Raw genomic sequence first — 27579 nt, 5'->3', positions numbered from 1 at the left:
AGGGGAGGCATGTGGGAGGGAGGGGGAGGGGGGAGGCATGTGGGAGGGAGGGGTAGGGGGGAGGTTTGGTCAGTGTTTGTTAGTTTTGAAAAATGAGTGGGGATGCAGTATTAATTTATTAATTTATTGGAGTCATGAAAATCTTGAATATAATGTAGTTCTACCCTCACTCATCCTGTTAAAAACATCTAATTATACAAAACAAAAAAAGATTACATTTGAAACCCTAAATATATGAGAATATACCTATAACAGTGAAAAGAAGAAGTGAGCTTTCTGTAATGAAATGTATCTGTTGGTTCTGTGTTCACTGTGTTGTGTTGTGGATCTCATGTGCAGTGTAACCTGAGCAGCTCTGAGGAATCAAACTGAAAACACACTCACACTTCCTCACACCAGGTTTCAACCACTGCAGTCCACCATGGTCCATCCTGCAGGAAGAGACAGTCAGAATCAACTTCATACGCCTTCCCTCAAATCCACCATTAAACAGGAATCTGTCTGTCTGTCTGTCCGTCCGTCCGTCCGTCAGTCAGTCAGTCAGTCAGTCAGTCCGTCTCTCTGTCCGTCTCTCTGTCCGTCTGTCTGTCTGTCTCTCTGTCTGTCCGTCAGTCTGTCTGTCTGTCTGTCTGTCTGTCTGTCTGTCTGTCTGTCCGTCTCTCTGTCTCTCTCTCTGTCTGTCTGTCTGTCTGTCTGTCTTATGTCTTTATTAGGATCCCCATTAGCACTATTATGAGCATTGGCTATTCTTCCTGGGGTCCTCACACACTCAAAACATACAACAAAATTAAAACAAAACAGCTCATAATTGCATGCAATTTACAGTGAAATTAAGTGAAAACTAAAATGGTTATCCAATTATCGCCATCCTAAGGCCAAACAAAAGTAAATACAAATAAGTGTACATCATAATGCATACATAGCCACATCAAAATTACTTTATAATACTTAAATAATTTTTTAACAACCTTTTGAAATGTACTTGAGAATTTTCCTGAATGGTGTGAACCGGTGCAGAGCTCCAGCTGATCACGGCTCTGGACTGTTTTCTGTCCCATATTTGATTTAGATTTGGTAATACGAACCTTTCTTCTATTGTATGTCGTGTTTGATAGTTATGTTGAGCACACTGCGCTATAAACCTTTGTGATAATATATCTGCTGAGTGAGTCACTGTAATATTTCTGACAAATTGTAATAAAATATAAGTTGACCTCTGTCTGACAGTTAACCATTTCAGTGTCTCCAGCATCTCAGTGACTCTGTTCTGTAGGAGCTCTGAGTGCACATCGTGCTGCCTTATGTTGTGCTACTTGTAGTTTGTTTAAATCCTTTTCAGCAGCACTGACCATATAACCAAACAATAATCAAGCTGCGACAGAACCAAAGCATCCAAAACTTGTCTACTGACATCCATAGGCAAATATTTTACAATTATTTTTACAAGTGACACACCCCTTCCCATTTTACATACAACACTATCAATGTGTTTAGACCAAGATCATTTATGATCCAGGGTTATACCTAGCAATGTTGTCTCCTTGACCTGTTCAATTTCAAAATGGTTTAAATGTAGTTGCAATTTTGGTTCACCTTTTAACTGATGATTTGATCCTATTAATAACGATTTTGTTTTTCCTGCATTAAGTACCAACTTATTATTTATGACCCACTCTGATATCAGTAGTATATCTTTATTCATAACATTTGGCAACTCTCTTGGAGTTGATGCTGCATAATATATTGTTGAGTCATCTGCATACATTACAATTTTAGCTTTTTCTAACACTAATGGTAGGTCATTTGTAAAAATAGAAAATAAAAGTGGTCCCAAACAACTACCCTGAGGTACTCCACAAGTGACTGTTTTCATCTTTGAGACTTCCATTAAAAAAAAACAGTTGATTTGTCAGGTAACTTTCTAACCACCTCAGCGTTTCAAAATGAAAACCATATTGTTCCAGCTTGTGTAACAACAAAGAATGGTCAATGACATCAAAAGCAGAACTAAAATCGAGTAGTATTGCACCCACTAACTTCCTATTATCTAGTTCGCCCTTCCCCATCTGTCATTTGTGTTAAAGCGGTGCATGTGGAATGGCCAGGTCTGTAAGCATGTTGATACACAGTATTAAGTTTGTTACCTTCAAAGTATTTTTGTATTTGATTGAAAATGATTCTCTCCATTATCTTTGCTAATGCTGGTAATAAACGTATTGGACGGCTATTTGTACCAGAATATAGTCCGGCTGTATTTTTTGCAAGTGGAATAATTGTTGCTATTTTCCATGCCTGTGGGAAAATATATTTATCAATACTCAAATGTATAATATGACAGATAGGCTCTGCAACAAAATTAGCAACATATCTAAGAAATGATCCACTAAATTATCCACTCCTGGTGGTTTATCATTTACATAGCAGACATTCAACATCTGTAATTGTCACTTTTTCTATTTTAAATGTACACTTCTTATTTTTCATAATTAAATCCTTTTTAGAAATGTGGAGTTACTATTTATAGTTTGATTAATATTTCTCCTCAAATGTTTTACTTTATCAAGAAAATAATCATTCAAATGATTAGTAATGTGTACTGGTTTAGTTAAAAATGTCCCACCTCAAGATATGTTGGGTGGATTTCGGCTTACGGCCCATCATGCCATTCACTAAACTCCACAGTTTTTTCTTGTCATCCTTTATCTCTTTAATTTTATTTCCATAATACAACTGTTTTTTATTTGTATTTAATACTGTAACATAATTCCTTAACCTTCTATACATTTGCCCATCTGACTCATAACTTGATGAGAGAGCTACATGTTTTGCATCATCTCTTTGTTTCATTAGATCCCTTAACTCCTCATCTAACCAGGGTGCTCTAAAGTCCCTTACAGTCTGCTTTCTAAGTGCAGCATGTTTATCAATCACCTGCTTGAATAACAAATTAAAGACATCAAGAGCATCATCTGGATCGACTTTCTCAAAAACATGATTCCAACATCTCTTTTGAACATCCTGTATAAATGACGCTTCACTAAAATATTTCATTGATCTCCTCACAATTACTTTTGGTCCAGCTTTTGGCACCTTTGTCTTTCTCACGATAATTATTACATTATGATCAGAACACCCTACTGGAATTGATATTGCCTGAGAACATACATGGCTAAAATTAGTAAATATATGATCAATACAAGTTGCACTTTTTGACCCATCTTTCTTTAAGCATATCCTGTAGGTTTAGTCACCAAGTTACACATTAACTATTGTCTGCAGCTTGTTTTTAAAGGCACAGTGCAACATATTCCAGTCAATGTTTAAATCTCCGATAAAATAAATCTCTCTGTCAAGATCACAAACTTTATCTAACATTTCACATAATTTGTCAAAATAAATGAAGTTTGCATTTGGAGGTCTGTAACAACATCCTACCAACAAAGGTTTCAAGTGAGGTCAATTAATTTGCAACCAAAGTACTTCAATATCAGCAGACATCAAATAATATCTCACTTTAGCTGGTATTTGCTTTTGAATGTATACTGCCACCCCACCTCCATATGCATTCCTGTCCTTTCTAAATATACTATATCCATCAATGTCCAGAGCAGCGTCATTACATGTGTCATCTAAGTGAGTTTCAGATATTGCTAACAAATGAATACCACATCATAATATTTCCTCTATCTCAGACACTTTATTTCTTAAACTACATATATTAATGTGAGCCAATTTAAACCCTTTACTTGGTAACTTCTTCGACATTAAGATGGCAATTTAAATGTTATCTCTTTTTCACTTCCTATCAAAATGAGAGCTGAACTAAAACATACATGTAACACAATTTCAACCGCACACACCATCACATACATAACCCAACATTTATCTGCACATAGATTGCTATAAATGTGCAGACTCACTCGCTCAATTAGACGAGCTTCACGGTAGCTCCCAAACATCTTTAGATAATAGTATGAAACAGATTCTAGAGTAATGTCTCGCAACACCAGATCTAGTTTATAAATAACAATTACGTTTTAGGAGGAATGAACAACAATAGAGACCAGTTGAAATGTGTCTCTATTCAAAATCTAATAAACCTAATTTCATACTCGCAGATGATGAATTAAATAACTTCAAATAAATGAGTAGATAACTCATAGACCAGAGAATATTGGCCCACAAGAAAATAAAACAATTGTTGAAATCACCAAAACTGCAACAATTCCCATTTTCATAATACAATCAATTTCTTCTCCTATATGTATAATCATACCCTCTATCTGGTCATGTCCATCAGTCATTTCTGGTTTGAACTGAAACTGGGCTTATCACTGTTTTATAGAAATGCTCAGCTTCACGACAGTCACTTGGTTTGTCCATTGAAGGTTACGATGAGCGTTGCGGGGAACAAGAGTCCATGCCTCGCCTCAGCCTTGCGCATCCTGACGTCATTGAATAGGGCTCTCTTCCTGGCAATATCCGGAGTAATATCAGGAAATATCTTCACTCGCATGTCACGGAAAATAATCTCTCCCGTGCTCCTTGCCAGCTTCAAGGTAGCTTCCTTTGCTTGATATCTCTGCATAGTGACAATCATAGGTCTGGGTCTCAAATCATTCCCCTGCCCAATCCTGTATGCAATCTCAACTGCCGGTTCACATGAGAGCTCACTTCCAAACACCTCATTTAAAAAGTTTGTCACAAAGGCAATGGGATCGCTCTTCTCAATGTCCGTTTTCAGTCCAATCACAGGTAGATTAAACTTTCTGCTTTGAATCTCCATCCTCTCTATTTTGTCTTTCAACTCTTTGTTTTCCTTCTTTAGATTGCCATTTGCTGTTTCGAGTATAGCAACCTTACAATCCATGTCGGTCAGCCCCTCCTCCATATCACCGAGCCTCTGACAACATGAGTCAAGTTCTCCCTTTAAAGCATCAAGCTGCGGCCGGAATCTCTCGAAAGCAGCCCCTATCTCCTCTCTCCCCCCCCTCCCCCATCAGAAGCAGCCCCTATCTCCTCTCTTATTATGGAGCGTATTAGTGCCGACAGCTCCGAGTGGTTCACCTGCGAGGCCCCGCTCTCCATGGCGTTCCCCTCTGCTGCTTGTGTGTCACTCACTCCCGAAAGACCGCTGCTCTCATTCAATGGCACTTTAGCCTTTTTTTTTGGTTTCTTCGGTGGCATTACATTCCCCGCATTGTATTTCACTATACACTTTGACTGAACAACTTGCTCATCTGATCATAACCTGATTTTTTTTAAAGTTTGCTACGGGGGCTACATGCTCTCAGACTTCACACACAACTTCCGCGCACGTGTGGTACACCCCAAAAATGGTACAATTATTTGTGTATTATTTTTGCTAAACAGTGAATTTATTGTTTTGAAAAGCCCAACATTATCTGTATTTATTTTGGTGACATTCATATCATTTTATGGTTTATCTGTACTGTTTGAGAAGCAGTACGAGTAAGTAGCGCCAAGGTGGAACCTTTGGCATGTGAGCGGTGACATCTGGGTTATCTCAGGGGGGACAATTCCGCCCCCTCCTCAGAAGCAATCCAGACGATCAACCGGATCCTGTGTATAATTATTGCTGCTGCACTTTTCTGTTTTCTACAGGTCAGTACATAATGAAAATGATCGATGTTAACTTGTGTGAATTAGATATGATGTTGGAGATGTTTAGGAGAGTGTGTCAGAAAGTTTTTAGCATGTTTGACATAGTAACGGTATTTTAAAAATACTAAACTGTCGGCAACAATAGATGCCATTTTTGCGGGCTTCAGCCGCGCCTGGGTAAATGTGACCTGAGCGAAGGCTCGCAGGCAGGTTAGCTGCTGCGCATGGGTAATATGTTTTGTTTACCTGAGTGGAGTCTTGCAGGCACATTGCCTTGTTTTTTTGTTTATTAACATTGACAGTGTATTTTTGTGATCTCCATAATATGTTATACTTGGTAAAGATAGATATATTGATAGAAAGTATTATTTGATAGCGTTATGCGTTTATATTGACTATGTTGAATTTCTCCTTGAGATACAGTAATTGACTGTGACAGACGGATAACTTAAATGGAGAAATGTGATGTTTGTAAAGTACAGCTATTTGAATGTAACTGTGTACTTTCAATTTTGAATAAGAAGCAATCCAGACGATCAACTGGATCCTGTGTATAATTATTGATGCTGCACCTTTCTGTTTTCTACAGAAATCATTTATTGTTGCTGTGGTACCCAAGCTTTTGGGATCCGTAACGAATTTTGGGGGCTCGTCCGGGATCTGTCTTCACAAATCAATGGGAGCAGATTCAGAGATATCAGAACCACGAGGCCAAGGTGACGTGACTGCGTCTGTGACGACAGCTGGTGGGTGTCCACGAGGGGAGAACAGAGCCAGGATAAATCATTTATTGTTGCTGTGGTACCCAAGCTTTTGGGACCCGTAACACACGCGCATTGTCATGGATAAAATCCCTCTCTTGTAATCCTGATTTGTGTAACTGTAAGGGAATACCGTTTTATTTGTATCCTGATTACTTAAAGGTGGGGTAGGTAATTTTGGAGAAGCCAGCTCGAGTGTCTGTCTGTCCTTCTTTTGTCTGTCTGTCTGTCTGTCTGTATGTCTGTCTGTCTTTACCTGAGAGTTTCCAGTCTCCAGAGTGGATCCTCACGTCCAGCAGACAGCAGCTTCTCTCCTGAGTCTCCTGGATGATTGTAGCTCAGGTCCAGCTCTCTCAGATGGGAGGAGGGGTTGGAGCTCAGAGCTGAAGCCAGAGAAACACAGCCTTCTTCTGTGACCAGACAGCCTGACAGACTACACACACACACACACACACACACACACACACACACACACACACACACACACACACACACACACACACACACACACACACACACACACACACACACCCACACACACACACACACACACACACACACACACACACACACACACACACACACACACACACACACACACACACACACACACACACACACACACACACACACACAATGAGGTCGATCATCTTCGTCTTTTGTAGCTGAAAACCTTCAAACAAATATTGATGACCAGCTCTGTGGTGGTTTCATCCGATCTGCAGTAACATTTCTACAGTCACAATTTTAACCAATTTTAAACAGTTTTTCACTAACCTGAGAGTCTCCAGTTCACAGTGTGGACTCTCCAGTCCAGCAGACAGCAGCTTCACTCCTGGATTCAGCAGGTCGTTGTTACTCAGGTCCAGCTCTCTCAGACTAGAGGACTGGGAGCTGAGGACTGAGGACAGAGCTGCACAGCTTCTCTCTGACAGGTTACAGACACTCAGTCTGGAGAGGAATCAGTAATACAGAAGAAATCAATAACAAACTTGTATTTGTTTCTGATTAAATAATAAATAAATGTAATCTGGATAGTTATGTGTTCACGTACAGAGCTTTCCTGGAGGCTTTGACCACTGGCAGCAGCCTCAGAAGAGCCTCCTCTGAGGCAGAGTATTTCTTCAGGTCAAACACGTCCAGATCTTCTCCTGATGACAGTAAGATGAAGACCAGAGCTGACCACAGAGTAGGAGACAGTTTATCTGTGGAGAGACTTCCTGAACTCAGGTACTGTTGGATCTCCTTCACTAGAGAACGATCATTCAGTTCATTCAGACAGTGGAACAGGTTGATGCTTCTCTCTGGAGACAGATCCTCTTCAATCTTCTTCTTGATGTACTGGACTGTTTTCTCTTCAGTCCCTGAGTCACTTCCTGTCTGCGTCAGCAGGCCTCGTAGGAGTTTCTGATTGGTCTGCAGTGAAAGACCCAGGAGGAAGCGCAGGAACAAGTCCAGGTGTCCGTTTGGACTCTGTAAGGCCTGGTCCACAGCCCTCTGGTAGAGATGTGTTAGTTCAGGTTTGACCTCAGACTCCTGGGAGGTTGCTGGTTCTTCTGCCAGCAGGTTGACTCCAGAGTTGATGAAGGTCAGATGGACATGGAGAGCAGCCAGAAACTCCTGAACGCTCAGATGGACGAAGCAGAACACCTTTTCCTGGTACAGTCCTCTCTCCTCTCTGAAGACCTGTGTGAAAACTCCTGAGTACACTGAGGCTGCTCTGATATCGATGCCACACTCTGTCAGGTCGGACTCATAGAAGATCAGGTTGCCTTTCTGCAGCTGCTCAAAAGCCAGTTTCCCCAGAGCCTCCGTCATCTCCCTGCTCTCTGGACTCCAGTGTGGATCTGTCTCGGCTCCTCCATCATACTTGATGTTCTTCACTTTGGACTGAACCACCAGGAAGTGGATGTACATCTCAGTCAGGGTCTTGGGCAGCTCTCCCCCCTCTCTGGTTTTCAACACCTCCTCCAGAACTGAAGCAGAGATCCAGCAGAAGACTGGGATGTGGCACATGATGTGGAGGCTTCGTGAGGTCTTGATGTGGGAGATGATGGTGCCGGCCTGCTCCTGATCTCTGAATCTCTTCCTGAAGTACTCCTCCTTCTGTGGGTCAGTGAACCCTCGGACCTCTGTCACCATGTCCACACACTCAGGAGGGATCTGATTGGCTGCTGCAGGGCGTGTGGTTATCCAGAGGCGAGCAGAGGGAAGCAGCTTCCCCCTGATGAGGTTTGTCAGCAGCCGATCCACTGAGGTGGACTCTGTGACATCAGTCAGGACCTCAGTGTTGAGGAAGTCCAGAGGAAGTCGACACTCATCCAGACCGTCAAAGATGAACACGACCGGGAACCGATCGAACCTGCAGATTCCTGCGTCTCTGGTTTCAGGGAAGAAGAGATGAACGAGTTCCACCAAGCTGTACTTGTTCTCTCTCACCACATTCAGCTCTCTGAAGGTGAATGGAAATATGAACTGGATGTCCTGGTGGGCTTTGCCTTCAGCCCAGTCCAGAGTGAACTTCTGTGTGAAGACTGTCTTCCCAATGCCAGCCACGCCCTTTGTCAGCACTGCTCTGATTGGTGCATCTCTTCCAGGTGAGGCTTTAAAGAGGTCTTCTTGTCTGATGGTTGTTTCTGGTCTGTGTGGTTTCCTGGATGCTGATTCAATCTGTCTGACCTCATGTTCCTTGTTGACCTCTGCAGACCCCCCCTCTGTGATGTAGAGCTCTGTGTAGATCTGGTTCAGCAGGGTTTGGTTTCCTGCTTTAGCGATGCCCTCAAACACACACTGGAACCTCTCCTTCAGGGTGGACTTGAGTTTACTGCACCCTGCAGCAGGAGATCCTGAGTGAACAAACAACAAGTGGAATCAGTGAGTGGGTCCTGCAGAAACACTGAGACTCTGAACATTTAGGTGTGGCTGTATAGTAGGGCTGTAGCGATACACTAATCTCACGATACGATACACGATATTCAGCCAACGATACGATATATATCACGATATTCAGCCAACGATACGATTCGATACGATTCGATATAAGTCGATACACTTATATCATTTTCTGAAAGATTGTAAAGGGACAGTGGGATTTTGGTGACATCTTGTGAGTGTTCCATTGACTTGGATTGAATTAATTCAACTGAAAACTGAAAGCATCCATTATACAATATATGGCTCTGACAGAGAGTCTCCAGCTCGCAAATGCTGGACAAAATGAATCAAAAGATGTGGTGAGAAAATTAGTTTCATTTATTGAAACAGTGCAAACTGTAGCTGTAAAGTGCAGTATCACGATGGAGAATGAAAAGGTGCAGCAGGAGGCGGAACACGGGGGATTTGAATGGGACTCGTTAGAAATTAAAATCAATGTTTTGATGGCATAAAATACCACAAACATACCGTCAGTTTAAATGCTGTTTTATACTGAAAAACCAGAAGTTCTTGTGCACAACCAGTTGTTAAGCTTTTATTCTGAAAATCCTTCATCTCCGGTTAGCATTTAGCATGTGGCTAATATACCATTTCCTATAGAGATGAATTTAGTAGAGATATGACACGGAGTGTTGCACACCGAAACCTACTGATTTCAACACTACAACTATAGACGTCGAGATATTATTATTGCTGAATATTAAATGAAGGTACAGTTTATTTGAATACGTTTGTTTACAGACGTGGGTAGCATGAGACAACATTCGGAACTACCGGAAATGAAACCAGCCGTGAGGTATTTTTGGAGTATTGATTACAGCGTTTAAAATGTATTAAATGAAAAGTCATGAAAGAGATAAGGAGGAGAAAAGGCGTATATTTAATGTACAATGACTGAATCCTCAACAACGAACATTGGAGACGTGGAGGGCCGGCCCCCAGCAGCGCCAACCGGCCCCCGGGGAGGAGCCAGCAGAGGATATTTAACAGCTGGAAAGGTGGAGCTCGCTCTCTTCCCTTCGCTCACGAGAGCCAGAACACAGCTGTTTTTCTGACTGAACCATCTCCTGCTTGTAACATTACCGCGCTTTTTATTAATTAAAGTATACATTTGAACCTTCTCAGAGACTCAATTAGTCTCCTTTTTAAAGCTTCTCTCCTGGACGCGAGGATAACGAACACAGTTATCGATACCCGCGGCTGAAATATCGATACTTTCTCGGGAAACTAAATATCGATATATATCGCAGGAACGATTAAATTGCACAGCCCTACTGTACAGTTTGAATCAGCTCCTCAGAGGACATGTGACGCAGACGTGTGCAGCACATTAACAGCAGAGTGTGAACTCCTCCATGTTCCTCCATCTCCTCTCCGTCACATTCAACGTGTTGAACCCTCTTACTGCTCTGCAGGCGCTCAGCCAGCTCCTCCTGCTCCATGCTCCTCAGGAAGTGCAGCGAGATGCTCAGAACTGCCTCTCTGCTGCTCCTCTGCTCTTCATCCTCAGCCTCCAGCACCTCCTCTTCCTCACTCTGACCCTCTGAGCCTTCTGGGTAATCTGAACTCAGAGCCTTCTGGATCTTCTTCAGCTCGTTCTTCACAAAAGCCACGATGTTCTCCTCCAGCAGCTGGAACAGAGTGATGAACATTGATCAGATGAATAACGTTAAAACTAAAGTTATTATGTTATTATGTAAAGGGTCACCCGACTCCAATCTTGATATCCTCTTTTTTCTATAATCATCCCACCCTCTTGGATTGCTCGACTGCCACCCTCACACTTAGGCAGGGCCACACCTCACTACAGAACCCTCTGGGATCTCTTAAGCAGATTTAGTCGCCTGCCTTCAAACAGCAGTTCATTGAACCTGGTTCTCCAGAAGTTAGCAGAGGTGAGACCTTTCAGATCCAGGTGGATCCGATCCTAAACTTGCATAGACTCATTAGCTTCTGATAGGTCAATCAGTAGGTCTGATCAATAGTCAGAGATGAATTAAAGTAAGACGTAGTTGCACCTTGCAGCGGAAGGAGGAACCTATTGCGGTGAGCACGTTGTAACTTCCGGTTGTTGTTGTCATCTCCGGGTATCCTGTGTGACTGTTCTGTTGCTGATAGCTTATTAACTTAACTTAATCGATCGTTTTAAAACTCTTGATCACGGCAAGTGCCTGACGTTGTAATCACACGTTACTACAGCTTAAGCACTCACAACTCTCCTTCTCTTAGCGACTGTAACTCCACAGTTGCCTACACTCTTTTCGGGTTTGCTAACGGTAGCTACTTTAGCTTGATAGCTAGCCATGGCTCTTTCCCCACCCTCTGGTGCTATTTCCTGCTCTTCCTGTCTCATGTTTGGTTACTTCCCGGCCTCCCTTACTGGTAAGGATACATGTGTTAAATGTAGTATAGTTGTTAGGTTGGAGGCGGGAATCATAGCCATAGAAGCCCGGCTCCGCATCTTAGAAAGTAACTCAGCTAAAGTAAAGCCCATGTTAGCCAGTGCGGACCGGCCAACGGTAGCTCCTCTTAGCCGTCCCCCGGCAACTCCCGAGCAGCAGGGAGGCTGGGTGACTGTTCAGAAGGGGCATAACGCGAAACCCGCAGGTCCCCACCAACCCGTTCACGTATCTAACAGATATTCCCCACTCAGCGAGACACCCGCTGAGAAGCCAACTCTGGTTATTGGTAGCTCTATTATGAGACACGTGAATTTAGAGACCGAAGCCTCCACAGTCACATGCATTCCGGGGGCCAGAGCGGGCGACGTTGAGGCGCATCTTAAACTGCTGGCTAAAGATAAACGTAAATACAGTAGGATTGTTATTCACGTCGGTGGTAATGATGTTCGTGTACGCCAATCAGAAAGCACCAAACTTAACGTGGAGTCGGTGTGTAGTTATGCTAAAACAATGTCGGACACCGTAATCTTCTCTGGTCCCCTCCCCAATCTGATCAATGATGACATGTATAGCCGCATGTCATCATTTCAGCGCTGGTGGTCTTGGTGGTGCCCAGCAAACAATGTGGGCTTCGTAAATAACTGGACAGCCTTCTGGGGAAAACCTGGTCTGATTAATCAATCAATCAATCAATCAATGTTTATTTATATAGCCCAATATCACAAATGTTACATTTGTCTCAGTGGTCTTCACAGTGTGTACAGAATATCAGTATGACAATACGACACCCTCTGTCCTTAGACCCTCACATCGTACAAGGAAAAACTTCCAAAGAAAACCCAGTTTAAAGGGAAAATGGGAGAAACCTCAGGGAGAGCAACAGAGGAGGGATCCCTCTCCCAGGACGGACAGACGTGCAATAGATGCCGTGTGTAAATTGAAAAGATAATACATTTGCAACATAGGTAGTCCAAATGTTTGGAAATGCATGTGTGTATAATAGGAAGATGAATCCACGAGGATATCCATCCAGGACCGATGATCCAGGACCACAGCCACGACTCAAGATCCAGCGCTCGCGATCCAGGACTCAGGACCGCAGGATCATCCATGACTCCGGATCCCAGCGTATATAGACACCAAAAAGAAAGACATTTGGGGAAGCTGGGTTAATCGGAACATGAGTGTACACGGGTATAGACAGAGAGAAGGAAGAAGTAAGATGTCCCCCGACAAACTAAGCCTATATCAGCAAAACTAGGGGCTGAATCTAATCAGCCCTAACTATAAGCTTTATCAAAAAGGAAGGTCTTAAGCGCACTCTTAAAAACGGATAGGGTGTCTGCCGCCCGAACACAAACTGGAAGCTGATTCCACAAATGTGGAGCTTGATAAGAAAAGGCTCTGGCTCCCATTGTACTTTTAGAGACTCTAGGAACAACCAACAACCCTGCATTCTTGGAACGCAATGCCCTAGTAGGCCAGCAGGGTATAACTAGTTCTTTAAGGTAGGATGGCGCCTGCCCATTAAGGGCTTTGTAGGCGAGAAGAAGAATTTTAAATTCTCTCCTGTGTTCTATAGGGAGCCAGTGTAAGGCAGCCAGAACAGGAGTAACGTGGTCCCTTTTCCTAACTCTGGTTAGTACACGAGCCGCAGCATTTTGAATCAGCTGAAGCGACTTGACTGACTTCTTGGTACTCCCTGATAATAAAGAGTTACAATAATCCAGCCTAGAAGTAACAAATGCATGGACTAGTTTCTCTGCATCGTTTTGAGGCAAGATATGCCTGATTTTTGCAATGTTACGTAGATGGAAGTAGGCGGTCCTTGAAATTGATTTTATGTGGGCGTTAAAGGATAAATCCTGATCAAATATAACACCAAGATTCCTTACAGTCTCACTGGAGGCCAAATTAATGCCATCCATAGTTAGTATATCTTTAGATAATTTGTTTCGTAGATTCTTCGGGCCAAGTACAATAACTTCAGTTTTGGTCGTGTTTATTAAGAGAGACGGCATTCACCCTACTCTGGAAGGTGCAGATCTCATTTCGGCAAACATCTCAGGGCTTTGTGGACTTAATCCATGACGAACTGGAGTTGAGCCCAGGAGGCGGAGTCGCAGTCTTACACGCTTCTCTGCGCTCTCTCCTAGGCAGTCATCCATAGGAATCCCGAATCCAATAAAATACCCAATATTAGCGGTGTGTGTGTCTGCCCAAGGACAATTTAAGGTAAAACCTAATAGAGGTGTCATACATAATAACCTAATAAAAGTAAATGTAACAACTACTACAGTGCAACAAAACAGGAAGATTAAATGTGGTCTCTTAAACATAAGATCTCTAGCATCTAAAGCAATATTGGTAAATGATTTAATATCAGATTATAATATTGATATATGCTGTCTCACTGAAACTTGGTTGAGACATGAAGAATATGTCAGCATAAATGAGGCCACTCCACCCAGCCATATCAACACTCATATTGCTCGAGGCACGGGCCGAGGAGGTGGAGTTGCAGCAATCTTTGACTCAAGTTTACTTATCAATACTAAACCAAAATTAAATTATACCTCCTTTGAAAGCCTCGTTTTTAGTCTTACGCATCCGACCTGGAAAACTTTGCAGCCAATCTTATTTGTTACAGTGTATCGTGCACCAGGTCCTTATTCAGAATTCTTATCAGAATTCTCTGAGTTTTTATCAACTTTGGTTCTTAAAACAGACAAAGTAATTATCGTAGGTGACTTTAATATTCATGTTGACGATGATAAAAATAGCCTTACTGTCGCATTTAACTCTATATTAGATTCTGTTGGTTTCTGTCAGAGTGTGAATAAACCAACCCACTGTTATAATCACACTCTCGACCTTGTTCTGACTTATGGTATTGAAATTGAGCAACTATTAGTCGAACCGCATAATCCTGCTTTATCCGACCATTTCTTAGTAACTTTTCAAGTACTGTTACGAGACTACAAAGCATTAGTCAAAAGCTCTTGCAGCAGAAACCTGTTAGTGCTATAGCCACATTTAAGGAAGAGATTCCACCAATACTTAACTCGATAGCATGTCTGCATGTAGGGGAGGAAACTTATACAAAATGTACACCACCCCAAATTGATCATGTTGTTGATAGTGCTATAGATGCGCTGCGAATAAAATTAGACTCCTTTGCTCCTTTGAAAAAGAAGAAAATAAAACAACATAGATTAGCTCCATGGCATAATGCCGAAACCCGCAAAATAAAGCAAAAGTCTAGACAACTTGAAAGGATATGGCGTTCCACTAAACTTGAAGAATCTCGTTTAATTTGGCATATTACTCTCAATGAATATAAGAAAGCACTGCGTAAAGCGAGAGCAGCTACTACTCTTCATTAATAGATGAGAATAAGAATAATGCAAGATTTCTTTTCAGCACTGTAGCCAGGCTGACAGAGAGCCACAGCTCCATTGAGCCTTCTATTCCCTTAGCACTCAGTAGCAATGATTTTATGTGCTTTTTTAACCATAACATTGTTACTCTTAGAAACAAAATGAATGACCTCTTGCCTTTGACCAGTATAGTGTTATCAACAGCTCCCGGAAACGTAAGTTCTAATATTACACTAGATAGTAAACTAGAATGCTTTTCAGCCATTAACCTTGAACAATTACATTCAATGATTCTCTCTTCTAAACCATCAACGTGCATGTTAGACCCAATTCCAACTAAGCTGTTGAAGGAAGTGTTTCCATTAATTAGCACTTCTTTATTAAATATTATGAATATGTCTTTATTATCAGGCTATGTTCCACAATCATTCAAAGTAGCAGTGATAAAACCGCTTCTTAAAAAGCACAACCTCGATCCAGAGGTTTTAGCCAACTATAGACCTATTTCTAATCTTCCGTTCCTCTCACAGATTCTTGAGAAAGCGGTCGCAAAGCAGTTGTGTGATTACTTAAAAAACAATGATTTATTTGAAGACTTTTAGTCTGGCTTTAGAACACATCATAGCACAGAGACAGCTCTGGTTAAAGTCACACATGACATTCTAATAGCCTCAGACAAGGGACTTGTCTCTATTCTTGTTTTGCTCGATCTCAGTGCTGCATTTGATACTATCGACCATGACATCCTATTGCAAAGACTAGAGCACTTAGTTGGCATACAGGGAACTGCTTTAGGCTGGTTTAGGTCCTATCTATCTGAACGCTCTCAGTTTGTACGTGTTAACGATGAATCTTCCACGCAAACCAAAGTTAGCCATGGAGTGCCACAGGGCTCAGTGCTCGGACCTATTCTGTTCACATTATATATGCTTCCATTAGGCAATATTATAAGGAATCATTCTGTAAACTTTCATTGTTATGCGGATGATACTCAACTATATTTATCAATCAAGCCTGATGAAATTAATCATCTAAATAAAATTCAAGACTGCCTTAAGGACTTAAAAACGTGGATGACCTTAAACTTTTTGATGTTAAACACGACCAAAACTGTTATTGTACTTGGCCCGAAGAATCTACGAAACAAATTATCTAAAGATATACTAACTATGGATGGCATTAATTTGGCCTCCAGTGAGACTGTAAGGAATCTTGGTGTTATATTTGATCAGGATTTATCCTTTAACGCCCACATAAAATCAATTTCAAGGACCGCCTACTTCCATCTACGTAACATTGCAAAAATCAGGCATATCTTGCCTCAAAGCGATGCAGAGAAACTAGTCCATGCATTTGTTACTTCTGTTACTTCATTACTCCTGTTCTGGCTGCCTTACACTGGCTCCCTATAGAACACAGGATAGAATTTAAAATTCTTCTTCTCGCCTACAAAGCCCTTAATGGGCAGGCGCCATCTTACCTTAAAGAACTCATTATACCCTGCTGGCCTACTAGGGCATTGCGTTCCAAGAATGCAGGGTTGTTGGTTGTTCCTAGAGTCTCTAAAAGTACAATGGGAGCCAGAGCCTTTTCTTATCAAGCTCCACATTTGTGGAATCAGCTTCCAGTTTGTGTTCGGGCGGCAGACACCCTATCCGTTTTTAAGAGTTTTGCTGATATAGAATTAGTTTGTCGGGGGACATCTTACTTCTTCCTTCTCTCTGTCTGTACCCGTGTACACTCATGTTCCGATTAACCCAGCTTCCCCACATGTCTTTCTTTTTGGTGTCTCTATACGCCGGGATCCGGAGTCATGGATGATCCTGCGGTCCTGTGTCCTGGATCGCGAGCGCTGGATCTTGAGTCGTGGCTGTGGTCCTGGATCATCGGTCCTGATGGATATCCTCGTGGATTCATCTTCCTATTATACACGTCCAAACATCTGGACTACCTATGTTGCAAATGTATTATCTTTTCAATTTACACACGGCATCTATTGCACGTCTGTCCGTCCTGGGAGAGGGATCCCTCCTCTGCTGCTCTCCCTGAGGTTTCTCCCATTTTTCCCTTTAAACTGGGTTTTCTTTGGAAGTTTTTCCTTGTACGATGTGAGGGTCTAAGGACAGAGGGTCTGAGGACAGAGGGTCTAAGGACAGAGGGTGTCGTATTGTCATACTGATATTCTGTATAAACTGTGAAGACCACTGAGACAAATGTAACATTTGTGATATTGGGCTATATAAATAAACATTGATTGATTGATTGATGAATTCAGGTCCCCCGACGCAGCAACAGTTAATTTAAAGAAGACAACATGTGATCATCTGTCCGTCTGAAGGCCTGCTGGTCCAAACAGCAGCATGGACACAGTCTGGACCTGAATGGTACATCATCTGTAGTTCATAGTAAATGTATATTTGTACACACCATAAATATGGAGTCCAGGTCTGTGTGATGCTTCGGGGCGGACTGATCACTGGGAACCTCTGAGAACTCCTGCAGAACTCTGTGGAGAAAACATCCAGAACATTTAGAGAGTCTAATCTGCACACAGCTGACTGAAGGTGTCCTGAGATGGAGACAGAATAACAGGGTGACTGTGGGACCATCAGAAGCCTCCCAGCAGCTGATGGTGCGAGGAACAGAAAGCCCCGTTATGATCTGGAGCCTGATCTGAACCAGTCTGTGGTGCCTTCTCCAAAGAGAGTCGGATGGTAACAGAGTCCAGTTTGACATTCTTACCGTTCATCAGCACTTTGTCCAGCTTTAAAGTTCATAGGAGACTCCATAGAAAAGACACTCTTCATGGACTCACAGCGGGGTCCAGGTCTCTGCTGCTGGATCCTGACACTGATAAAGAACAGAGTAATAAAACCACCAGACACCTCACGCCGCGCTTCATCACCAGCTCGCTGCCTGCCGTCAAACAGAAGAGGGGGTCGTCTAAAACAATCCATGATTAAAGTCATCATTTGGTTGAGTAATCTGTCTTTGCTCATTATATGATTCACAATACAAATAGAAGTCATTTGAAACCAACTCAAGAGAGGTACGTTGGAGCAGGATTTACTCTTCTCCAAAGAGAGTCGGATGGTAACAGAGTCCAGTTTGAAATTCTTACCGTTCATCAGCACTTTGTCCAGCTTTAAAGTAAAGAGGAGACTCCATAGAAAAGTCACTCTTCATGGACTCACAGCTGGGTCCAGGTCCATCTCCAGGTCCAGGTCCATCTCCATCTCCAGGTCCAGGTCCAGGTCCAGGTCCATCTCCAGGTCCAGGTTCAGGTTCAGGTCCAGGTCCATCTGCAAGTCCATCTTCAGGTCTAGGTCCATCTTCAGGTCCAGGTTCTGGTCTGGGTTTAGGTCCAGGTCTCTTCTTCTTCCTGATACAAACAAGTCAAAGTGAACAAAGTGAGTTACAGCAGATTCTCTCTGGTTCCAGTTCTTGGATCAGTTTGCTCTTTCTTTAGCTTCACATCAGTTCCAGATGTCCACTTCTTCTTTAGCGTACCTCTAGAGGACATCTGACTTCTAGCAGAGAAAAAACTACCACAAAACAACAACAACAACAACAACAACAACACAAGAACCAAAGAAACCTCTCTGAAAGGATGGAGGGAGGTAGAAGAACCAAAGAAACCTCTCTGAAAGGATGGAGGGAGGTAGAAGAACCAAAGAAACCTCTCTGAAAGGATGGAGGGAGGTAGAAGAACCAAAGAAACCTCTCTGAAAGGATGGAGGGAGGTAGAAGAACCAAAGAAACCTCTCTGAAAGGATGGAGGGAGGTAGAAGAACCAAAGAAACCTCTCTGAAAGGATGGAGGAAGGTAGAAGAACCAAAGAAACCTCTCTGAAAGGATGGAGGACGGTAGAAGAACCAAAGAAACCTCTCTGAAAGGATGGAGGAAGGTAGAAGAACCAAAGAAACCTCTCTGAAAGGATGGAGGGAGGTAGAAGAACCAAAGAAACCTCTCTGAAAGGATGGAGGGAGGTAGAAGAACCAAAGAAACCTCTCTGAAAGGATGGAGGACGGTAGAAGAACCAAAGAAAACCTCTCTGAAAGGATGGAGGGAGGTAGAAGAACCAAAGAAACCTCTCTGAAAGGATGGAGGGAGGTAGAAGAACCAAAGAAACCTCTCTGAAAGGATGGAGGACGGTAGAAGAACCAAAGAAACCTCTCTGAAAGGATGGAGGAAGGTAGAAGAACCAAAGAAACCTCTCTGAAAGGATGGAGGACGGTAGAAGAACCAAAGAAACCTCTCTGAAAGGATGGAGGGAGGTAGAAGAACCAAAGAAACCTCTCTGAAAGGATGGAGGACGGTAGAAGAACCAAAGAAACCTCTCTGAAAGGATGGAGGAAGGTAGAAGAACCAAAGAAACCTCTCTGAAAGGATGGAGGACGGTAGAAGAACCAAAGAAACCTCTCTGAAAGGATGGAGGGAGGTAGAAGAACCAAAGAAACCTCTCTGAAAGGATGGAGGACGGTAGAAGAACCAAAGAAAACCTCTCTGAAAGGATGGAGGAAGGTAGAAGAACCAAAGAGCTACAGAACAATGTCCCGGCGTCCGGGAGAAGAAACTCTGAACTCCTCAGAAAGAAGCTGATCACGTGACACACTTCACATTCTCACCTTCCCTCTGCAGGACGTCCAGATTTAAAGACAAGAGGGGGGTCCATAGACCTGCCACTCTTCATGGACACACAGCTGGATCCAGGTCCAGGTTTAGGTCCAGGTTCAGGTCCGGGTTCAGGTGCAGGTCCAGGTTCAGGTCCAGGTGCAGGTTCAGTTCCAGGTCCATCTTCAGGTCCAGGTCCATCCTCAGGTCCAGGTTCTGGTCTGGGTTCAGGTCCAGGTCTCTTCTTCTTCCTGATACAAACAAGTCAAAGTGAACAAAGTGAGTTACAGCAGATTCTCTCTGGTTCCAGTTCATGGATCAGTTTGCTCTTTCTTTAGCTTCACATCAGTTCCAGATGTCCACTTCTTCTTTAGCGTCCCTCTAGAGCAGTGCTTCTCAAAGTGTGGTCCGCGGACCACTGGTGGTCCGTGAGCGCCCCCTAGTGGTCCGCGAGTATATTGGTAACATTTGAAATTAATTAATTAATTTGAGTTTTCCGCACTCTCGCGGGAATATCTCCGCAAAGCAGCGAGCTTAAGTTTCACTTTTAATTGCATTATATAGCCCCGCGCAACACCTTCATCACACATTTTGCCACTTGTTTGTACCATATTCAGGCGATTTGTAATCTGTTCTAGAAAAACGATGTAATTTTGGATATTTGTGAAGTTAGGTGGTCAGCGAGTGTTTTTTTATTGGTTAAGTGACTCCTTGGAATGAAAAAGTTTGAGAAACACTGCTCTAGAGGACATCTGACTTCAAGCAGAGAAAAAACTACAACAACAACAACAACAACAACAACACAAGAATCAAAGAAACCTATCTGAAAAGATGGAGGAAGGTAGAAGAACCAAAGAGCTACAGAACAATGTCCCGGCGTCCGGGAGAAGAAACTCTGAACTCCTCAGAAAGAAGCTGATCACGTGACACACTTCACATTCTCACCTTCCCTCTGCAGGACGTCCAGATTTAAAGACAAGAGGGGGGTCCATAGACCTGCCACTCTTCATGGACACACAGCTGGATCCAGGTCCAGGTCCAGGTCCAGGTTCAGGTCCAGGTGCAGGTCCAGCTTCAGGTCCGGGTTCAGGTCCAGGTCCGGGTTCAGGTCCAGGTCCAGGTTTAGGTCCAGGTTCAGGTCCGGGTTCAGGTGCAGGTCCAGGTTCAGGTCCGGGTTCAGGTCCAGGTCCAGCTTCAGGTCCGGGTTCAGGTCCAGGTCCAGGTTCAGGTCCGGGTTCAGGTCCGGGTTCAGGTCCAGGTCCGGGTTCAGGTCCGGGTTCAGGTCCAGGTCCAGCTTCAGGTCCGGGTTCAGGTCCGGGTTCAGGTCCAGGTCCAGCTTCAGGTCCGGGTTCAGGTCCGGGTTCAGGTCCAGGTCCGGGTTCAGGTCCGGGTTCAGGTCCAGGTCCAGGTTCAGGTCCGGGTTCAGGTCCAGGTTCAGGTCCAGGTTCAGGTCCAGGTTCAGGTCCGGGTTCAGGTCCAGGTTCAGGTCCGGGTTCAGGTCCAGGTCCAGGTCCAGGTTCAGGTCCAGGTTCAGGTCCGGGTTCAGGTCCAGGTTCAGGTTCAGGTCTCTGCTGCTGCATCCTAATACTGATATGAGAGAAAGATAAAGATGGCGTCTCCTCTCCGTTAACATGAGTCAGCAAAATGGCTCCTGAACCCAATCAATGAGTTCATTCATTAATAAAACAAATGTTGATTTGAAAAACAAAACAAAATAATTCAATTCAAAACAAATTTGATTGATTTTAAAATATTTTCAAATTAAAATCTACGTTATTGATTTAAAGAATATTTGTCAGATTTACACATTTTATAAACATCTTTATTTATTTTTACATAAGTATTGTATTTATTTTATAAATGATGTGAATGAAAAGTAAATAATAAATTGTGTATTATTGTGTTGATTTAGGGAAATTATTTTATTGAATTCAATTTTATTGATTGATTCTTGTAATTGATGTAAACATTATGAATTTATCAAAATGTATTTCATTGATTAAACAAATATTCCTCTTCATTTCAAAAAGGTTTTAATTGAATGCATTAAAGAAGTTAAAAAAATGCATTATTACATTTATATTTAAATCATTAAAAAGTAATTTTACTGATAAAATATATTGTATAAAACAATATTATTGATTTGAAAATAGGGCTGTCAAGTTAACGCAATTTTTTTTTAACGCCATTAATTATTTTAACGTGCGATTAACGCATGTGTATTTGTCCTCGGCCGCCCCGTAGTTTCAGAGCCCAAAGGCTTGACCTAGTTGTTGTTGTTAGTTGGATGGTGGGAGTTTCTAGCGAGACATATGGATACAAAAAAGGTGTTTGAAACAGCAAGCCAAGCACCTGAAGTTACCTACTGTAACCCTTTAGTATCGGCTAAAGGGTTACGCATGTAAACCCGCGCCAGAGATGGGGACTCGAGTCTGCGACTCGGACTCGAGTCGCACTTAAGTCGCACACACAGAGACTTCAGACTTGACTTGGACCCGTGACCAAAAGACTTCAGACTCGACTTGGACTCGCGTGTTGGGACTCGTGAACAATCATTGTGTTTTCTATTGTTGGCATATTAAAGGTGGGGTAGGTACATCTGAGAGAAACCGGCTCGAGATCGCTAGAATTTGAAAATACACAACCGGAGATAATCTGCTAGAGGCTGCTACTTCCTTATAGAGCCCCTCCTCAAACCCAGATGGAAGGCTGACAGGCAGGTAGGCCATCCAGTTATTTTATACGCAGACGTGCGCGCCTCTGTTACTACCTCGTAGTAACACCATGGCGACCGGCGGCACACCTGCGGCTGTCCCGCTTGTAATTAGGTTCAACTACAACAACTTCGAACAAAACGCCGGCGGCACCAACAAAAGGAGCACACTGCAAAGTCTGCAATATCAAAATCAAGGATGCTGGCGCAACAACGTCGGATTTCATCAGGCACTTGAAAAGTCACCCGGAGAGGTTAGTCACATTAACGCATGGACGGTTAGCAAACATGTTTAGCTCAGCATCAGCTGTGTAATGCTAACTTAGCTTGCTGCTAGCTTTGTCTTTGTAATGCTAACTTAGCTTGCTGCTAGCTTTGTCTTTGTGATGCTAACTTAGCTTGCTGCTAGCTTTGTCTTTGTGATGCTAACTTAGCTTGCTGCTAGCTTTGTCTTTGTGATGCTAACTTAGCTTGCTGCTAGCTTTGTCTTTGTGATGCTAACTTAGCTTGCTGCTAGCTTTGTCTTTGTGATGCTAACTTAGCTTGCTGCTAGCTTTGTCTTTGTGATGCTAACTTAGCTTGCTGCTAGCTTTGTCTTTGTGATGCTAACTTAGCTTGCTGCTAGCTTTGTCTTTGTGATGCTAACTTAGCTTGCTGCTAGCTTTGGAACTGAATATTTGAAAAGATTAGTGCATGTTTGTCACACTTGTTTGAGTTGAGTGGCGTTGACATCCAACTCTTGACATGACATAAAAAAGGTCGGTAACGTTAATCATTACGTTCCGCTGCCACCATCTACTGGCTAACGTTAAACGTAGAAAAATACATAGTTACATACATAAATACATCTGTGGGTTTATAGGCAGGTTACAGGTTTATTGTTGACCGCGTAACGTTAATGTTACAGGTTTATCAGGTTACCATGACACTGGCTTTGAGTGAGAGGATAGAGGAATATGTTTATTAATAGTAGACTTAAAAGATGTCATTAGAGACCCAGTGTAATTAAACAATACGGTTGCAGAGGTGCAGTATAGAGCTGTGCAGTATTCTGAACAGACTGGATAGCAGCAGACAATAGAAGGCTGATTACAACCAGAAGAGACATGAGACTTTTATTTTTTAGAGACTTGAGACTTGACTTGGACTCGTGACCAAAGACTTGAGAACATCTCTGACCCGCGCAGCACTGAAACACTTGTAGTCCATGCCCACCTGCGAGGTGGGCCCCACCCTCAGGCTCCCTTCCAGTATAAATAGGAAGGAGGCCAGACAATCTGCTCCCACACAAACAGCTTTTCTTCAGCTATTCGTGGAGCCAGTGGGGCCCAGCACTTAGAGGGCTGCGCCATTACTCATAGAAGCTGGGTTACAGAACTTCAGTTCTATTTCGTATATGGCTTCGCCCTCGAAGGCTATCGCTGTTGGGTTAAGAACGAAGCATGATGTAGTCTGCGCCCCACTGGGTCCGCCCGGCACTAGAAGCACAGACACACCTGCTCAGATAATAACCCATGCCTATTGCGCCATGCGAATGGTGCATCACCGTCCCTGGAGTATAGCATAAGATGAATATTTTCCATGAGGGGACGAAGGCTGGGAACAATACAAACCTGCCGCTGTGAGAAAGTAGAGACGAAGGTCACACTTTGCCCAGTGACAAAAAGAGGGGGGAAAAGGGCCGCTCTCTGCGTGCAGACAGGCAGGAGAGCGCACAGCTGGATCCCTGACGTCACTCACTCTGACAGGACACCCAGTACAGGGTGCGTCAGAGAGGAAAGGGAGACATCCCTCAAATACAATTGAGTAAATGAACAGGGGGAAGACCAAGATGCAGCAGGGCAAATGTCTTCCACTGACATTCCTCCGTGCAACGCCGTGGAGGAGGAAATTCCTCTGGTGGAGTGCGCACTGATGTTCTCCGGGGGCTCCACCCCAGAGGAGACATATGCCTGCGACACAGCCTCACACAGCCCGAATGAGCGCTCTCTGTAATGCACAACCAGGCGCTTTGCTGGGCGCAAAGCAGCCGTACGCGCCACATAGCAGGACAGCGCGCGCACGGGACAGAGGAGATGAGATGTGGCTTCCTCCTCCGACCTGTGAGGGGGAGGGAGGAAGCCATCCAAGGTGATCAGCACAATTACCTCTGACGCACAGGGTCGATGCGCAGGCGAAGGAACCACCTCTGGAGTCTCCTCCTGTGGACATACAGCTGAGCAGCTGTATCTCGGAGAGGGCTGTCACCACGCTGACCAACGGAGGAGAGCCGTCTGTTTCTCCACTCTCTGCCGCGAGAACCGCGCTCTCATGCTGGCTGAGTTTAATTCCACTCCCAGATAAATGATTGTCTGAGAGGGAAGAGGACAGATCTTCTTCCAATGTATGAAAAAACCCAGACTTTGACAGATGCGATACGAGATGTACCGTCTGTAAAGCGACTTCCTCCCTGGAGCGAGCCAGCCAATAGCAGGTCGTCCAGAGGAAACCACCCTCTCATCCCTCCTCTGTGTAGCGGCTCCAGCCTTCTCTACAGGGAGGGGTAATCACGAGACGAGAAGCAGCCGGGCAGGGGAGGAGAAACACAAGGGCAACAGGTGAACACAATCAGACAATTAGACACACCGGGGACACTAACGACAGGGAGGACAGAACAGCAAAATAACCCCAAAACTAGACACACAAAAACTCACACCCTGACATAACCCCCCCCTCAAGTGACGGATTCCAGACGTCCCTAAACAAAGTCAAACATTTCACATTTGGGTGGGTGGAGGGGGTCCGGAGGACGGGTCTAGATCAACAGCCCAGAAAAGGCAGAGTCCATGGAGGGGGTCTCGGGTGGACGGCCCGGGGGCAAGGCAGAGTCCATGGAGGGGGTCTCGGGCGGACGACCCGGGGGCAAGGCAGAGTCCATGGAGGGGGTCTCGGGCGGACGACCCGGGGGCAAGGCAGAGTCCATGGAGGGGGTCTCGGGCGGACGACCCGGGGGCAAGGCAGAGTTCATAAAGGGGCAAAGGCCACAGCGGGCGAACTCAGGGGGCCGAGCATGAGGGCGAAGGCAGCGGCCGGGAAAGTCAGGGGGCCGGGCTCGAGGGCGAAAACCGCGGCTGGGGAACTCCGGAGGACGGGCAGGTAGGCGCTGACGGGACAGCTCCTGAGGGTGGGCAGGACCCGGTGTCGGCCGGACAGGAACCGGAGCCGGTGGGACAGGCGTAGACGAGATCCTGGACATGACATGGGCTGGTGTCAATGGGACCCCGGATGGAGCAAGGGCTGGTGTTGATTGGACCACCAACGCAACAGGGCAAGGAGTAGGCAGGACCCCCGGCGAGACAGGTGTCGGCAGGATCCCCCACGGAAGAGGACAAGGAGTTGGCAGGACCCCCGGCGAGACAGGTGACGGCGGGACCCCCAACGGAACCTCCAACGGACCAGGACATTGGTGAGGGAATGCTCCAGTTCAGATTGAATACAACATCAACCCAATTTCTCCGGTCAATGACGGGAGAGTTTTGAAAGTGACAAAACACTGTTCCACACATTTAAAAACACTTAAACAATATTTACCCAGGATCCAGGCACCTTCCCTGGCTTGTAAAATGCGGTGATGCGCACTGGAGGTATCAGACTATTTAAAACATGTATACCCAGGATTCAATCACTTTTCCTGGCTTGTAACGTGCTGTGAAGCAGCCTGTTCTCTGGGTGCAGTCTGGGTGCAAGAGCCATGGAGCAAGGAGATCTCTGGGTGCGCTCTGTGGCTCTCACAGCCCGTTTCTCTCTGGCTGCTCTCTCCCTCTATTCACAGCACTTTCCCCCAGCTTTCAAAGACTTATTGCTGGGTGGAAGAGCCATGTGCATCACCCTGGGTCTCTGCCTGTGTGCCTGTGAGTCTGAGACCCTGCTTCTCCGGGGTGCTGGAGAGTCATTTTCAGGCTCCTCTCCACAGTTGTCCCCTAAAACTGATTTGTAATCATTATTTTTGCATTGAAATGAGTTATTGTATCATTAATATGGTTCCATAACACAATGCACATAGTCTGGAGCTCACTGGGGTCCTGCATATGCTTTAATCAGGCCTTTTAACACTTTTCTCCATGAAAATGATTTGTATTCACTATCATGGGGCTATATAAATCCAATTCCGGGTAATTCGGAGCACAATTATACCTTTTACTATTTAAATGCATTTTTATTATATATGTTTGGGCTATAAAAGTGACATTTCTGGGTGACTTTGTCAGTTTATGGAGCTTAGCCCACAAATTCTGGAGGTTCCTAGGCCGAATTTGGGAGCTCATAGGCGGCCTGCCATGCGCGCCCACCCGTGGAAAGAAGAAAAAAGTAAAGAAAACGGTCAATTATATCTTAAAATAATCAAAAATGAAGTTTTAAAAAAATGGTTGAAAAAAGTGCCAACAGAGAAGGGGCTTTGAAAAGCTCAACCTGTCGGCGCTTCCGGCCGAAGCCCCGGACACTTTTCCACTCCCCCGTTGCAACTTGCAACGGAGAGGGGAAACCAAGCCTCCCTTCTCCGTCCAAAAAATGCATTCATCATTTTCAAGCTACCATCTGCACGAAATCGGAAACCCAGTTTTTGAGAGGACTGAGAAAAAAAACGGCTGTCTCACTTCATGGAGGAATGTGTCCGCTCCTAGTGCACTCTGGCTCGGATGAATTTGTTGCCTAGAGACCCCCCAGCATGGTTCTTACCAAACTTTAAGTTTTTGAACTGGTCTCTGGAGGAATGCAAGGGGAGTTTGAGGGGACTCTATCAGCATTATGAGGCACTATTTTCAGATACATTTTATCACTTTTAGCCCTTTTTTATGGTTCTCCAAAAAGTTAACTCAGACTTTTTTCTGACTCTGGAGGAATGTAAGGGGAGTTGACAGGGGACCCTACCCGCCTTATGAGGCACTATTTTCGGATACTTTTTTACATTTTCACCCCTTTTGCCTGGTTCTTTTTATTTATTTCTGTTTTGGCCCGTTTCACCCGGCTCCTTCTACCGGGGGCACTGCCCGGTCCTGGGTGCCCCCCAACGGCCTTTGTCCAGCCGTTCCCCCCCCCCAAACTCGACCGTACATTAACGGATTTTGTCCATTTTTGCTGCGTTCTTCTCCTCTCACCTCACTGATCGAATG

The 27579-nt window shown here is 44.2% G+C and overlaps 1 protein-coding gene across 3 annotated transcripts in view; it reads right to left on the bottom strand.

Moving 5' to 3' along the window:
* Nucleotides 1-247: 247 nt before the first annotated feature.
* The window catches only part of LOC117444219 (NLR family CARD domain-containing protein 3-like), a 36482-nt gene continuing 9150 nt past the window's right edge, over nucleotides 248-27579 (bottom strand). The window contains exons 2-11 of one of the 3 annotated variants that reach the window (XM_071202709.1): nucleotides 20662-21303; nucleotides 19731-19967; nucleotides 18224-18484; nucleotides 17845-17952; nucleotides 17530-17608; nucleotides 10726-10951; nucleotides 7441-9232; nucleotides 7164-7337; nucleotides 6643-6819; nucleotides 248-431 (exon numbers count right to left, since the gene is read on the bottom strand). In XM_071202709.1, coding sequence (XP_071058810.1) covers nucleotides 308-431; nucleotides 6643-6819; nucleotides 7164-7337; nucleotides 7441-9232; nucleotides 10726-10951; nucleotides 17530-17608; nucleotides 17845-17952; nucleotides 18224-18484; nucleotides 19731-19967; nucleotides 20662-21296 — 3813 coding nt within the window. In that variant the 5' untranslated portion in view covers nucleotides 21297-21303 and the 3' untranslated portion in view covers nucleotides 248-307. The remainder of the gene's footprint in view (nucleotides 432-6642; nucleotides 6820-7163; nucleotides 7338-7440; nucleotides 9233-10725; nucleotides 10952-17529; nucleotides 17609-17844; nucleotides 17953-18223; nucleotides 18485-19730; nucleotides 19968-20661; nucleotides 21304-27579) is intronic. The other 2 variants (XM_034079876.2, XM_034079875.2) reach the window with 2 other exon arrangements.

Source organism: Pseudochaenichthys georgianus, unplaced genomic scaffold (assembly GCF_902827115.2).
Source record: "Pseudochaenichthys georgianus unplaced genomic scaffold, fPseGeo1.2 scaffold_755_arrow_ctg1, whole genome shotgun sequence".
Classification (NCBI taxonomy): domain Eukaryota; kingdom Metazoa; phylum Chordata; class Actinopteri; order Perciformes; family Channichthyidae; genus Pseudochaenichthys; species Pseudochaenichthys georgianus.
Note: the sequence above shows the minus strand (reverse complement) of the source record. Positions and strands in the feature narration are given on the sequence as shown.